Source organism: Andrographis paniculata, unplaced genomic scaffold (assembly GCF_009805555.1).
Source record: "Andrographis paniculata isolate CXL003 unplaced genomic scaffold, ASM980555v1 Contig78END, whole genome shotgun sequence".
In the NCBI taxonomy this organism is placed as follows: Eukaryota; Viridiplantae; Streptophyta; class Magnoliopsida; order Lamiales; family Acanthaceae; genus Andrographis; species Andrographis paniculata.
The window spans coordinates 4679737-4694110 of record NW_026137615.1 but is presented as its reverse complement, the minus strand read 5'-3'; the positions used below and the strand labels follow the sequence as shown (position 1 = coordinate 4694110).

Below are 14374 nucleotides of genomic sequence, written 5' to 3'. Positions count from 1 at the left end.
TGCTTTTGATGGAGTTGATGGCCTTATTTGAGAGCCAACGAGTTGGATAGATCTATAGAGAAATCAGCAGGAAAGGATACAAGTTGGATAGCTTCAGCTACAATATGCTTCTGCATGCGCTTGCTAAGGACGAAAAGGTCTGCATATACACTTAATCATGAATTTCCTGTTTCAGTTTTGTGTTTTACAGCTCATGCAGATTTTATGCATCAGTGTGGCATTGCAGATGAAGTTTTATAGGGTCAATTAAGTGCTCCATTGATTTTCTGTTAAATTTTGTCAATGTAGATATCTGTGGATTAATTCTTGGATCAACTGAGTTTGTGTTAAATTTTGTCACTAAAGTGCTCCATTGATTTGCTGTTAAATTTTGTCAATGTAGATATGGGAAAACAATTCTTGATCAACTGTATATGGTGTCTGGTGCATGTGTTTTTCTGGAACTTACATTCAACGCACCTTTGATCTTTTCTGCATTTAAATTTGGTTCTGAACTCCTTTTTCTAAGGTGACAGTTTGTGTGAATTTAGGGTTGTATATATATTGTTTCTGAAAAAAAATAAATTACAAGTTCTAGTATGTATACACACACATAAACATTAACTGTAGTTGGAGATACGTGTATTTGTGCCATGTATGACTAAATTACATATACCCTGTCAAGACTACTATATCTCAGTATAGCAAAACACTCTTAGGGAAGTGAAGAGCAAACACTAAAATAAATGGCAGATGAAAGTCTCAGGCTTAGGATGTCTGTAGGTCATCATACTGCCAGGGATTAAACTCTTTAGAATTGGTTTCAGTTTCTCCATTGCTGTCGTCGTCGTCAACGGCTGCTCGGTGCTGTGTGTATCTTCCGTTGTAGTTATACACTTCCAAGTCACCCCAAGGCGTGGAAGCAACTTCTTCTGTTAGATCGAACCACTTGGGCTTAAACTGGTCGCCTTTCATCTCCCTTGTTCTCTTTTCTACTCGTTGTCTTTCCTCGAGCCTGGGAATCAAACAAGAAAATATAAGTTTCAAACTACATAGAAATGAAACCATTCTTTTCTATTATCATCTCCAGCAGTTACTATGACCATTCTTTCAATCTGTCAAAGTTTGTTCAGAAATCAAACAAACCTGGATTTTTCCAGCCCGGCTTTGGAGAGGTCACCGTTCTCAAGCGCCAAACGGTCTGATCTCAAACGAGAATCAGATGGCAGAAGAGCCTTCGGTGCAGTGTCAAAACTGTTTATCTTGTGCGCAAAATACGTATACTGAAATTTATCATTCTTGGGAGCATCTGCCACTCTCCATACCTACATATATTTTTCACAGTTAGTGTTGGTTGAGAGACCCCAGAAAGACAATAAACATAGAATGTTGAAGCAAAAACTTGATTCGAAAATAGTATCCAAAACTTTATTCACTGCTGACCTCTTTTAGTTCAGTGCTGGGCAGTGGTTCTCCTTCAGAATCACAGGGCTGATAGCTCATAAACTCATTCCACTTCCCCGTCATTAAAATTTCAGGTTCTTCTTGAGCATTGTACACATAGCCATCCACTTCATATCGGCCGGCACTGGACAAGCAGTCAAGCATAAATACTAAACATCAAGGTTGTAGAAAGGCATGGGTTTTATGATTAGGTCTCAAACTCAAAATCCTTTTAATGTAGAAGTATTTACAAAAGAGGTCTGAGAAAAGGATATGAAAATATAGGGAAAGAACCATACCCGAACCATCCACATGGTTTGAAATACAAGACAACCTTGTCTCCTGTGGTGAGGTTTGTCAAGATCATGTCACCAGGTGAATCAACCCAAGTTCGTCCAAAGATTATATTGTTAGCTTTTGAGGGAGGAGGAACCAAATCTAGAACCACGCCAGCTCGTTTGAGACTAAGCCGTGTCCTGAACAGTATATAGAATAAGTCATATGGCTTTAATAAAAAAGTCACCATACAGAGATAAATCCTACATCAACATGTGCTTTCATGTTTGTAAATATTTGGACCATGGAATTATTTGAAATAGCTTTGAAAAGATAAGATATGATAAACATGTACCTTCCTACAGGGTATATATCAACTGAGTTCCCAAGAAATTTGGTCTTCAACTTTGAAGTAATGTCATATACAAAATGCTCATTTTCTGCATGTGCTGCACTCATCGGAGGGTGATGACTTACCTGATACAAAATAATTTATCAAAAACTTGTAGAAGTTTGTACTACGCATTTAGAGGGTAAAAAGCATCATGTCCTGAATATAACAACAAAGATAACATGACACTCCTCAGTATTAAGCTCATTCGGAATGACATAAAATCTCAATAAGGTTCCTTATTGATCACCTGTTCTGCAATAAATGTAATACCGCCATGGTTGACCATTTCATATGTTTCACCAAGAATAGGATTGAATGGCTTCCATGTCCTTTCGAGGGCAAAATACACAGATACAAACCAAGAAGCTGCAAGAAATGAAATGTTAATCAGAAATTGTTTATTTAAGGATTAGGAATTATTCAGGAAGCAAAAGAAATGCGTAAAAATTACCTGCATACACTAATCTCATGTGAGGATCCTCACATTCATCTGCTAAGTCCAATAGGTATGAGTATTCCATTAACTGCAAATAATTCGACCTCAATTTTATTCATGGGCTTCACACACCATAGAAAAGGGTCAGGTTAAGAACTAAGAATACACAAACCTCTGCCATTTTTTGAAGCATCGTCATGGGCTCAAAGATGAGAACAGGTAGAGTTACCATTGATGTGATATCAGAGCCAATGTACTTTTGCATAATTCTCCAGTAACTATCGCGATCCTGAAAAATAGACACCAGCTGAATGAATGGCAAGTATGAACTATGAATGAAACTAATAGGATAAAGCACATAGTTTTCACTTTTATGCAGGATGTGCCATCACACATCCCCCCAAATAGGTAAAGAGTATTCAATTCTTAGCATGCAATCAAAATTTTTAGCATGATGTCGTGTTTATTCGGGATCGAAATGAAAGCTTAGTTATAGGAAGAACAAGATGTGACCAATTCCTTAACAGGTGCATGATCAGCCTATGATTGATAAGGTAAACACAAAGTGCTGCGTAAGCTAAATCAAATTGAATTTCAGTTAATATATATTGCTCTACGAGATACAGCCACAAGCTAATCAAAGATTAGTAACATCTTCACGTACTGACTAGCAAGCAATGACAAAAAAGAAGTTAAGGAAGGAGACAGATGAATAGCAACAATACCTCCTGCTTCCATCTTCCTTTGTGAGCTTCAACCTCAGCATCATCTGTACCTCCATCAGGATTTATCACTTCAAGCCCTTCATAACCTATCAAACTAGAAGAAAGAAAAATTCATGAGAACAATACAAGTAAAACCGAAAAGAAAGCTTAAACAAAACAAGAACTGATCTTAGTTCTTCCAACATAGGAGATACCTAGTAACGGATTTGGACATGGCGCTGCTAAAAGTGGAAAGAGTAGAAGCAATGGAGGCGAAAAACCCGGTCCCCTGCGTCTGATCGCTGATCGGAGCCATGTTACTGGTTGCAAAACCCTAAAACGAACCCCTACTCTGCAAAGAGAAATAAAACGTATCGATATATCAAATTCCGGTACGCAGAAATCTTCGAAGGCAAGTATTTGAGGTTATGGCGGGTCGCTGCTCTTGAAAGTCAATATACGACGTCATAATGGATTCGATACTTCTCGCTTTCTCTGCCTACGTATACGCGCTTAACGAAACAGTCAACAATGGCGGTTGGTTGAAGACGTACGGTACGACCTTCCGGTCTCCTTCAACCTTCATTTCCTCAGCCACTTTCTGAGGTGGCGTCGATTTTTGGGCCCATTGTGATTATTTGAGCCCATATATTAAAATTGGGTCTAAGAGCTTACCCAATTATCGTGGGCTATTGAGCCCAACACTTTAATTAATTTATTGTTAATAAGAGTATATGGATTTTTTTTTTCAAAATTTTACTTTTAAATAAGTATAATATTAGAAACATTTTTCTTTGTCATACATTTGTGTTTACCCAACAAAATACTAGACAAAGCTTTTATTAATATTATTAAAATATATATAATGCGTATAAACTCATAAATTATATATAATAGTCACTCCCTCCCCTTTAACATATCCATTTTTTTATTTTTTTTGTCTCATTTTTTTTTATATAAATTATACATTTTAATCTCATTTTAAATTTTTAAATTTATAATTTTTTATATTAATTTTAATCTAAAATTATTTTTATTATACATTAATTATTTTTACTAATACTATATTTTTAACTATTTACTAATTGTACTCATCCTAAATTCTCGTGTCTACGGTAAAAATAACACGGTAGGTGGGACGGAGTAAATATATAAGATTTGTTTGGGTTTTATCTGAATTTAAAGTTTAAATAATATTTTTAATATGATATTATATGAGAAAAAATGATACTCCATCCATCCCCACAAAACAATGTTACAATTTCCTAATTTAGTAATTGTACTACCTACTTAACATAATAAATATTTTTCAAATTTACACTATATTACACAAATGCCATTATTTTTATATTATACAATACTAATATGGGTTTTTTCGTCTTTTTCACAATAATCCATTATAATACTAATATATAAAAATCTACGTGCAAAAGTAAACGGTAACCTTGCATTGTGACGAATGGGGTATATTTTTATTAAAAATTGTACGAATTGAATAGGATTAATTTATATTTGAAACATAAACTAAATGCACCCATATACTCTACATACTTACCGAATTATTTTTAAAAATAAAAAATAATAATAATAATAATAATAATAACATAAAATATTATATTATTAATGTATTTTAGAACCTAAAATTTGTAGATAATAGATAATTAATAAATACAATTAATAGTCTCGTTTTATTACATTGAGATTCAAGTGTGATTAAAATATGAATTTATAATAAATATAATAGGATGAATGAAAAATAACTGAAGGATAAAAGGTTCTAACATTTTGCAAACATATTAACTAAAAGTAAGAACAAAAAAAAATACTAAAAATGGTCAAGAAAAGTAGCGAAGTGGGTGCAAAGGAAAAGATGGGAAGGGAGAGGCGATGCAGCAATAAATGAAAGTCCAACAAGAAGTATTTATGAAGAAGGAATGCAATAAATGCGAGGGGAAGAGTAATGGCGTAAAGGCTATGCCACAAAGCAATTAATAAAATAATTAATAAATGATTTAATGCAGTAGACAACAAGACATGTGTAGTGTAAGTGTAGCTGCCCGAGCACAGCACAGCCGCCGGGTGGGTGGATGGATGGATGGATGGATAATCGTACACCGAATAAATATATACACGGTTCATCTAACTGTAGTGCCTGTGAGTTTGGTCCGCCGTGAGTTCTTTTATTAATATTTTGATTTCTTATTGTATTATTCATTATTTTAAGTACTATTTATATATATCAAGTTAAATATTATTCTTATTCAAAATATGATTTTTAAAAGAACAGACCTTGGCTATTGCAATTCTTTTTTTTCTTTTTTTATTTTTATTTTTTATAACATGGATTTGCAGGTGACCTGGAGGCATCAGAGTTTTAACCGACGACTTTACAATCACAAGTTCACTATCTACAGTACCAGGTCATCACAATTCTTTTTAGTATCAAATGAAACATAACTAAACCTCTTAACATTTTAATTGTAATTTATTATTATTATTCAATTTTCTTGAAATTAAACCTACCAAAAAAATTTTAAAATACCACAAATAAGTTACGAAACCAATCTATTAGCTTGCATTATGATTTTATTTAATTTTTTTCTTTCAAAAGGTCATGTATATTGAAACGGTTCCATAACAAAATATACTTAATTTTGAAATGAATATTAATAAACTGAAAGAAATAAAAATATTTTTGATTTAATGAAATTTTAATTTAAGTTATCCTAATTGTTGCCTCGAGAAGGTCATTTTCATTGCTTGTGTCCTTCATGATAACAATGCCCACAAAATGTATAAAATCCATCTCTAACAAAATATGGGCCAATACACATCCATGTGAATGTGTATTTTCAAGATCAGGAATATAATATATTCATAATCAGTTTTGTCAGTGATAATTACCAATCAAATTATTCTCAATAAATGAAATGCATTCTAAGAATCAAATAATTGGTCAACTAGAAATTTCAAGTGTGGCCTTGTTTATATCATTCTTTGTAAACGATACATATAAAATTTATTTATATTTATATAAAAATATTTTTAAAATTTATAACGCCCAAAAATGCCAGAATAAAAATGTACACGTGCTATATGTGTGGTCATTAGCAATAAAATTTGTGGCAAAAGTTGAGGGTCGTTAAAGTAAGAGTATTTATCTGAAAGTCAAACTGTACGTATTATACAATTGTTTGCATAAATTAGAATAACAATAATCATAATTAAATTTAAATCGCAGCAGAGATTCTTTGTTGTACGGAAACATAAGGAATCTTTGTACAGAAATGTTATCAGTTAAATTAATTGATTAATTACCTCGGCTCTAACCATTGGACAAAAAACAAGTCTGCTTATCTACATTTAATAAAAATAAATTTCTGTGGACACGTGGCGCGCATCTGATGGCTGAATAGCCGCAGCCGGCCTATGAGGTGGCCAACGGTTTTACCACCCAAACATTTAAGCTGCCTCTTCGTGTTGGCTTTTGGATACGAATCTTTAGAGCGTGTTTTTTGGGGTGAGGTTTGGAAAAACTAATTTAGGTTTTAGTATTTAAATAATATTTGATAAATATTCTGTGATTCTTTTTTAATTTTTTATTGTAAAAGAGAATTCAAATAGTAAATTTAGAAAGAAAAAAAAGTTAACAGAAAAAGCACACTTATATTTCATTTAAATTATTTACGCATAGAATATAGATATATTTTTTTAAAATATAATATTAAAAAATATATTTATATTTTTATAATAAATTAGTATTAAATTAAATATTATTTTGTATCCTTTTAAAAATTTAAAAATTAAAAACTCTAAACTTTTATTGAAATAAAATCTGCTTAGTTATTTATAAAAATAAGCAAACAAATGAACACACATATAATACTACTTCCTCCGTCCCATAAATATAGTCTTAATTGGGTTGCACACGAAATTTAAGAAATATTGATATTATATTAGTAGTTAGTAAAAATATGGATTAAAAACTTTTTTTTCCCTTGTGAGTGTATTAGTGTAAAAAGTAGTGACAATTGTGTAATAAAAATGAAAAAGTACGGGTAGTTTTGTAGTGATATGGTTATTTATGAAAATAAGACTATTGTTTTTGAACGGACAAAAATGATAAACAAGACTATTGTATTGGAACGGAGGAAGTATAATAAATCCATTTAACCCTTATAACATCGCATATTATATGCACACAATTCTTCTTATTATTAAGATTTGTATCTTATTACTTTTTTTCCTTTTTAATGACAGCCTTGTATTTAGTAATTATTATATATATATATATATAATAGTCCATTTATACACTGTGTATCGATTCATTTTAGTAAACATGATTCTCATTTAAATAATAAAAAATATTTTTACACTTGACAAAAATTTACAAAAATTCTATATATATAAAAAGCAAATGGAGTAGTAGTGGTGATTTTGTATTTTGCTTTTAATTATATTATTGTATTACTTATATATAGAATGTTTTATCCATTCCACCAAAATATATTCATTTTAATATTTTTGTCCATGAAAAAATATGTATTGCGCCGATCTACTTAGTAAGTATACGCATGACTATTTTTTTTTTTCTAGACACATAAGTATGTATGAACTTCTTTATATAGTACTAGACTTTCATATTTATACTTATTTACATTGATATTCTTACGTTAATTTTACACATCATCAAGGTAAAATATTATTTATATATCAAAATCATCACAAATTATCGTTAAAATAGTACTACTTTTGTTTGATTCTAAGGGTCTCATTTAATTTTTGTATATTGATCTTTGAATATTAATTATTATATAAAAATATGGTATAAATTAAAGAAAAATGACAAAAATATTTTTGTTAGTGTTTTATAATATTATTATAATGATATTTGTGCAAAAATTATACAAATATAATGATATTTTTAATATTAAGTACAATGACGTAAAAGATAAATAAAATCCTTAGAACCAGACAGAAGAAATAATATTTTTAAACTCTGTGTAAAAATTTACTTTATAAGTGGATAAAGTGAGTACTTAAAAAAAATGAAAATAAAAATTTGACCAAATTAATTTCATATTATAAATACCATCAGACTTATATTTTATTTACATCAAATTAAAAAGGAAGTATAAAGAAAAGTCTATACAAAAAGATATATATACAAAAATAGACAAATAAATAGTAAACGGACGTATTTTTATTTTTATTTTTTGCACTAAATTTATGATTTTTTATTATTTGGATTGTTCTTCAAAATTTTATCACAAAATATTTTATCAAGTATTATTTTAATATCAAAATCAAACAAAAATTTTTCCAAACAAATTAAAAGAAAAAACACACCCAAAGTTGCAGTTATACTATATATAATACTTTTTCGGTTCCGGCTACGGTGAATTTAAGAGGGGTATAATTAGTAAATAATCATGAATATATTAATAAAAATAATTATATATTAATTAACATTAAGATAATTAATCAGTATAATTAAAATTTTAAAAAAATATATATTTTTAAAAATTTAAAATAAATTAAAATGTATAATTTTTATAAAAAAATTAAAAATAATAGAAAAAGATAGGATATACAAAAATGAAAAAAAGAAAAAGAAAAATGAACAAACGTAAATGAGACGAAGGAAGGGAGTGCATCATTTGAATTGCATTGAAGGCCATGTGGGCGACGGCAAAGGGTGAAATAAAATAAGGTTTTTTTATGTCTCTAATAAATATTCAAACCCTCATCTGCCAACTCAGCGCGCCCATGTGCTTTCTTCGTTTTTCTTTTTGGTTTTTTTTTTTTTTTTTTATATTATACTTCCTCCGTCAACTTACAATATTTATATTTATTTTTGGTACGATATTTAAAAAATAATAGTATTTTAATTATAATAAGTAGTTAAAAATAGTGTAATGATATTTTTGCCCTTACTTTTTGATGTAAAAATAATGATGTGATGCAAAGTAAGGATATTTGGGAAAAAAAATAGAATATTTAATGAAATATTAACTTTGTAATTAAACGTCCCAAAATATAAATATGTAAACATTGTGAGTGTATATCACAATATTTTTTTGGGTGGTTTGTTTAGTGTTTTGATTTAAAATTTTCTTTTATGGAAGATATAAGAAATTATATTGATTTTTGCAAAAATATAAAATATATATTGAAATCTTGACGGAAAAAAAAAATGATGGGTGAACAAATCTTTGATACTTTTTTGTCTCATTTTAAATAATACACTTAATTTATGACAATTTTTAAATTGATGATAATTAATTAATTAATAATAATAAATTATAATATTGTTTTATAATTTTTAGGTAAGGAATATTATTAATAATTTTAAAATAACAAATAATCTATATAATTTAAAAAATTAAAATATATTTAAACATTTAAAAGATTATATCCTAATAAAATTTATATAATATAGATATTATTTATAGCTAATATATTTTTATAAAATACAAGTAAAGATTATATATTTATTTACAATTAATATAAATTCATTTTATAAAAGATAGAAAGTTTTAAATAAAAATAAAAATATTTGTTTATTAAAATATAGATTTAAATGAATTTTGAGTGGTGGTATATAATGTATGATGTTATATGTTATAAAATTAATTAAATTAATTTGTATTTTTCAAGTATAAATTAAATTAGTAAAATCTATCAAATATAAAAATATATCATTTGTTACGTACATATTAAAATGAAAATAATATTATTTTTGTTATGGGACGAAAATAATACTACTATATTTTAAAAATAATACTACACTGTTAATTAGTATGTTTGTCCAAAAAAAGAATTAAAATATTTTGAAATTGTAGAATAAAAAGTGAATTATACCATGCAATTTGATACATCTAATTTAAAATAAAAATAAAAAAATGAATAAAAAATATATTTTTAATTCATTAATTTAAAATGGTATAGGAAATTTAATAGGAACGTCTTTGAATTTGTCTAAATTTAATTAATATGTTTACATATACTTAAAAATAAAATTTTAATCTAGCGAACCCTTATTATTATTATTAGTCAAACTTGAATAAGTTTACACCAACTAAGTATTCGTTTTACTCCTTTGTTGGGTGGTTGATATTGTACTTTTAATTATTTTGTTTTATATCTTAAATATATTTTAAATTTGTAAAAATGTTATACCTATACTATATTATATCTTCATCCTTTTTTCTTAAATAAAAAGTAAATTATCCCCATTAAAAAATATATATAATTTTTATAGAATTAATTCATGATTTTCACATTAAAAATAAAATTTTAAATATTTTAATAGTATAATTTTAATTTTTTAAAATAAAATATATTATATTAATGCAAAAAAGAAAAGAAAACCTAATTTCCAATTATCAATCGAACCGATAACCAAATTAATTCGCTTACATGTACATGTTCAATTTTTTGAACTATTTATTTTTAAATGACATAGGTGTAAAAAATAAAAATATATACTACAATTAAGAAAATTTATTAATTGCTTCGGTTGGGCAGAGGCAGCAAAGTGTTAGTTGGGATTGGTGGAGAGTGGGGCCCAAATAATCGTGCAGTCCCGGTTGGCCAATCAAAATTCAGTCTCAGAAACTATCAATAAATGGGTCCGTTTATGTTAGGAGGGTTTTTGGTAATCAATTATTTAAAAGAATTTTTAGTTTATTGACCAATAAATTAGTTAATTTTGATGTATGGTAAATTAATCTTTTCAAATAACTTATTTGGTAAAAAAAAAATTAATTTTGAAAAAGTTGTATATACGAACTCTTCAAATTAGCTTTTTCATTTTAATTTTTTTTATTTTTTATTTTTTTTGAAAATTAATTAATTCCTTTTGTATATATTCATATACTCCCTCCGTCCCCGTGAAAGAGTGGCTTTTTCTTTTTGCACGTAGATTTTTTAATATTAATATTATATTTGATTGAAAAAGACAAAAATACCTCTGTTAGTATAGTGTAATATAAAAATAATGACATTTGTGTAATATATTGTAAGTTGGAAGGATATTTATTATGTTAAGTAAATTATACAATTATTAAATTAGAAAATGGTACCTTGTTTTGGGATGGACGAAAAATGAAAAATGACAACTTTTCAATGGGACAGAGGGAATATATTTTTTTTATTACACTACTTATTAATTATTTAGATATATTTTATTCTAATAACTTATAAATTTATATTTATGAATTTAAAATAATTATTTTTTTTATATGTCAATTATCTTATTTATAATTTTTTAAAACTTTTTAGAATAAAGATAATATAAAAATATTAATATTATTGAATCAATTATATAGTATTTTTTATTACATAGTATTTTTAGTAAAAATGAATATATTTATTTAAAATTATAAATTTAATGTAAATATATATTAATTTAAAATTAATCTAATAAAAATACATATAATAATATTTTTTGTTCTTTTATATTTATACTAATTCTAATGAAAAAAATATAGTATATTTTTCAATAAGTTTGAATTAATTCTTTACAAAATATTTTTAAAATAATAAAAACAATTATCTTACTAAAAATTTTCTAATTCTTAAAATTAATAATAAAATTATAAAAAGGTCTCAGCCATAAAAAAAACTTAATTAAATATTTTGAAAATAAAATATAAATTGTCCTTAATTATCTTTTTACATATAAACAGCTAACATCAAACCGTTATTTTACCAAACATTTTAATACAAACAGCGAATCGAATTAGCTAGTCAAACCAGCTAATCTAATCAGCTAACAACTAATCGAATCAGCTAACAACTAACAACTATCAGCTAATTGCCAAACACACCTTACATATTTTGAATTAAATTTAATAAATATTTTGTAAAAAAATATATCATACTCCTATATTTTTTTAAAACCTTATGAATTGAATAGTACTAATAGTTTTGATATGAAATTAAAATTAAACACATCCTTAGTCGACTTTTAATATACATTTTTTTTTAATATACAATTTGTATTTTAAAGTTTTAACATTATTCAACGGTCATTTTTTTAATTTTATTTTATTAAAATTTAAAGTTCTTCTATACAATTACAATGTTAACATTAAAAAACACACACACACAACAAATATATTAACTTTTCAAATTTTAGTATTTTAAAATTCTCAAAAACTACAAAATTTCCAAATTTCTTATGATTTTAATATTGTGGGGATAGTGTAGAATTAAGGGCACGTCCCAATTGAGTTTGTAACCCTTTTTATTTATTGATTGACTATTAAAATGACTAAGTAGTTTAAGTAATATATATATATATATATATTTTCGAACTTGCAATTATATTGAACAATATAACATAAATGATTAAAATATGATATAGGTAGCATAGACATGCACGACTTCAAGCTTGTGGCTGCCTTTTCCATCCGTAACATTCAAGAGGTTGTGTTTCCGATTAATTCGAAAGTGTTTGTCTGTGGGTTTTAGGTTTTGGGTTTGAATTTTTAATAATAAAAAGTTAAATATGAATAGTTATTTGATGCGATATAAATAGAGTTGATGTGATATTTTGTACGTAAAATAAATTTGTAGTATAATATAAAAAAAAGTAATTATTTGATATGATATTTGTGAAAGAAAAAAATAATGTGAATAGTAAAAATTTGTAGTAAAAGCAACAAAAGAACGTAACCTTAGTTCTTTATTTAAATAATATTAGATATAATATATATATATATATATATTTTTGTAATGTAAAGTCCAAGTGATAAAAAAACTATATAGAGAGCGAAAAGAATTCATTTTGTGTCTCCCCTTACTTCTTGTTGCATTTGAAGTGTAGATAATAAATAAGAAATAAAATAAAATATATAAAAGTGGGAGGGCTTAAATAGCTTTAATGGCCCTCCAATATTGCTACCTATATTACTGTTGGGGACAACTTGTAAAGCCCAGATATGTATATATACATACAAATCTACACATGAATAATAATAGGAATTCACCAAACTCCATTACCACTTATTTATTTATTTTATTTACTATTGGTAATTTTTTTAGAGGTGAGTTTTGTGTCATCCCGGATTTTATCTCTTAAAGCATCTGTTATAGTTATTACCTTTATCTTATTATCTCACTCATCTAATTATATTTATCTAAATATTTAAACTATTTTATTTATTACTTGTTATAAAAATCACCTATAACACATTATCTTTATTATTTTATAATTTCACAATAATTTATTTATTTCTATATATTTCACTATTGAGTAATATATATAAATAATTTATTTATTTATACATATTTTTATATATTCTTATTATATAATAATATATTAACTTTTGAATATTAATATTAATATATATAAAAATCAACATATATATTAATTAAAAACAACATGAAAAAGAATTGTAACATAATATAAACGTATAAAATAAATATATAAACTTAAAAAATATTATTTTTTTTGTCAAATTATGTCTAACAATTTAATTTAAAACACTAGTAATTTCGTTTAATTGAATACGAAAACATAGAGAATTGTTCATGAAATTTAAATATATTTATAGATAATTTATGTTTAATTTAAATTTTAAAAATTTAAAATTTCAAAAAAATTTGGATAGTTTTTTAATTTGTTTTTATTTTTTTATTGTTGAAGGTAATAAATTCTAGGTAATAAATTTTGATAATTGTATTTCTTATTAAAAGTAATGAGTTTTTGTTATAGTAAAAACTAAAAAAAAATAACGAAAGAGATAATTGTAACAAATGCTCTTGTAGTCACACTTGTACGAAATAATTGAATATTTAATTTTTTGAATTCATTATAAAAACCAGTAAACTATAGAATAAAAATGAAACCGATATACTATATTCTATTAAAGTCTAGCTTTGTTTCGATAAATGTTTGAATTTATATCGAAAATAAGGTGTCCAATACAACTTCTAAACTGGCTATACATATATACACGTAGGCAATCTTGAAATTATTGTGCAGTTTTGTAGGAGTTGGGGTCCACAGCTTCCAAACAACCTTACGAGTGTGATTAACTGCCCCGGCGAGTTTTAACATTGAAAATACGAAGACTCATTAACTATTAACTAACGAATATATTTTTGTTTATTATTTAAAAGTATTATTGT

The 14374-nt window shown here is 26.3% G+C and overlaps 1 protein-coding gene across 1 annotated transcript; it reads right to left on the bottom strand.

The window, feature by feature from the left end:
* Positions 1-560: 560 nt before the first annotated feature.
* On the bottom strand, positions 561-3731 carry LOC127239616 (oxysterol-binding protein-related protein 3B-like). The gene is made up of 10 exons (XM_051257853.1): positions 3448-3731; positions 3254-3347; positions 2701-2817; positions 2544-2616; positions 2340-2458; positions 2054-2175; positions 1722-1898; positions 1423-1567; positions 1126-1304; positions 561-994 (listed from the first exon to the last, which is right to left on the bottom strand). The coding sequence occupies exons 1-10, from the start codon at positions 3546-3548 to the stop codon at positions 748-750; spliced, it is 1374 nt and encodes a 457-aa protein (XP_051113810.1). The 5' UTR covers positions 3549-3731; the 3' UTR covers positions 561-747.
* Between the last annotated feature and the right edge of the window lie 10643 nt (positions 3732-14374).

Coding starts and splice junctions, on each gene's coding strand:
- LOC127239616 (XM_051257853.1), bottom strand. CDS start 3,548: ATGGCTCCGATCAGCGATCAGACGCAGGGGACCGGGTTTTTCGCCTCC. Junction 3,348..3,447: donor ATGTCCAAATCCGTTACTAG/GTATCTCCTATG, acceptor TCTTTCTTCTAG/TTTGATAGGTTATGAAGGGC. Junction 1,305..1,422: donor CCAGCACTGAACTAAAAGAG/GTCAGCAGTGAA, acceptor AAATATATGTAG/GTATGGAGAGTGGCAGATGC.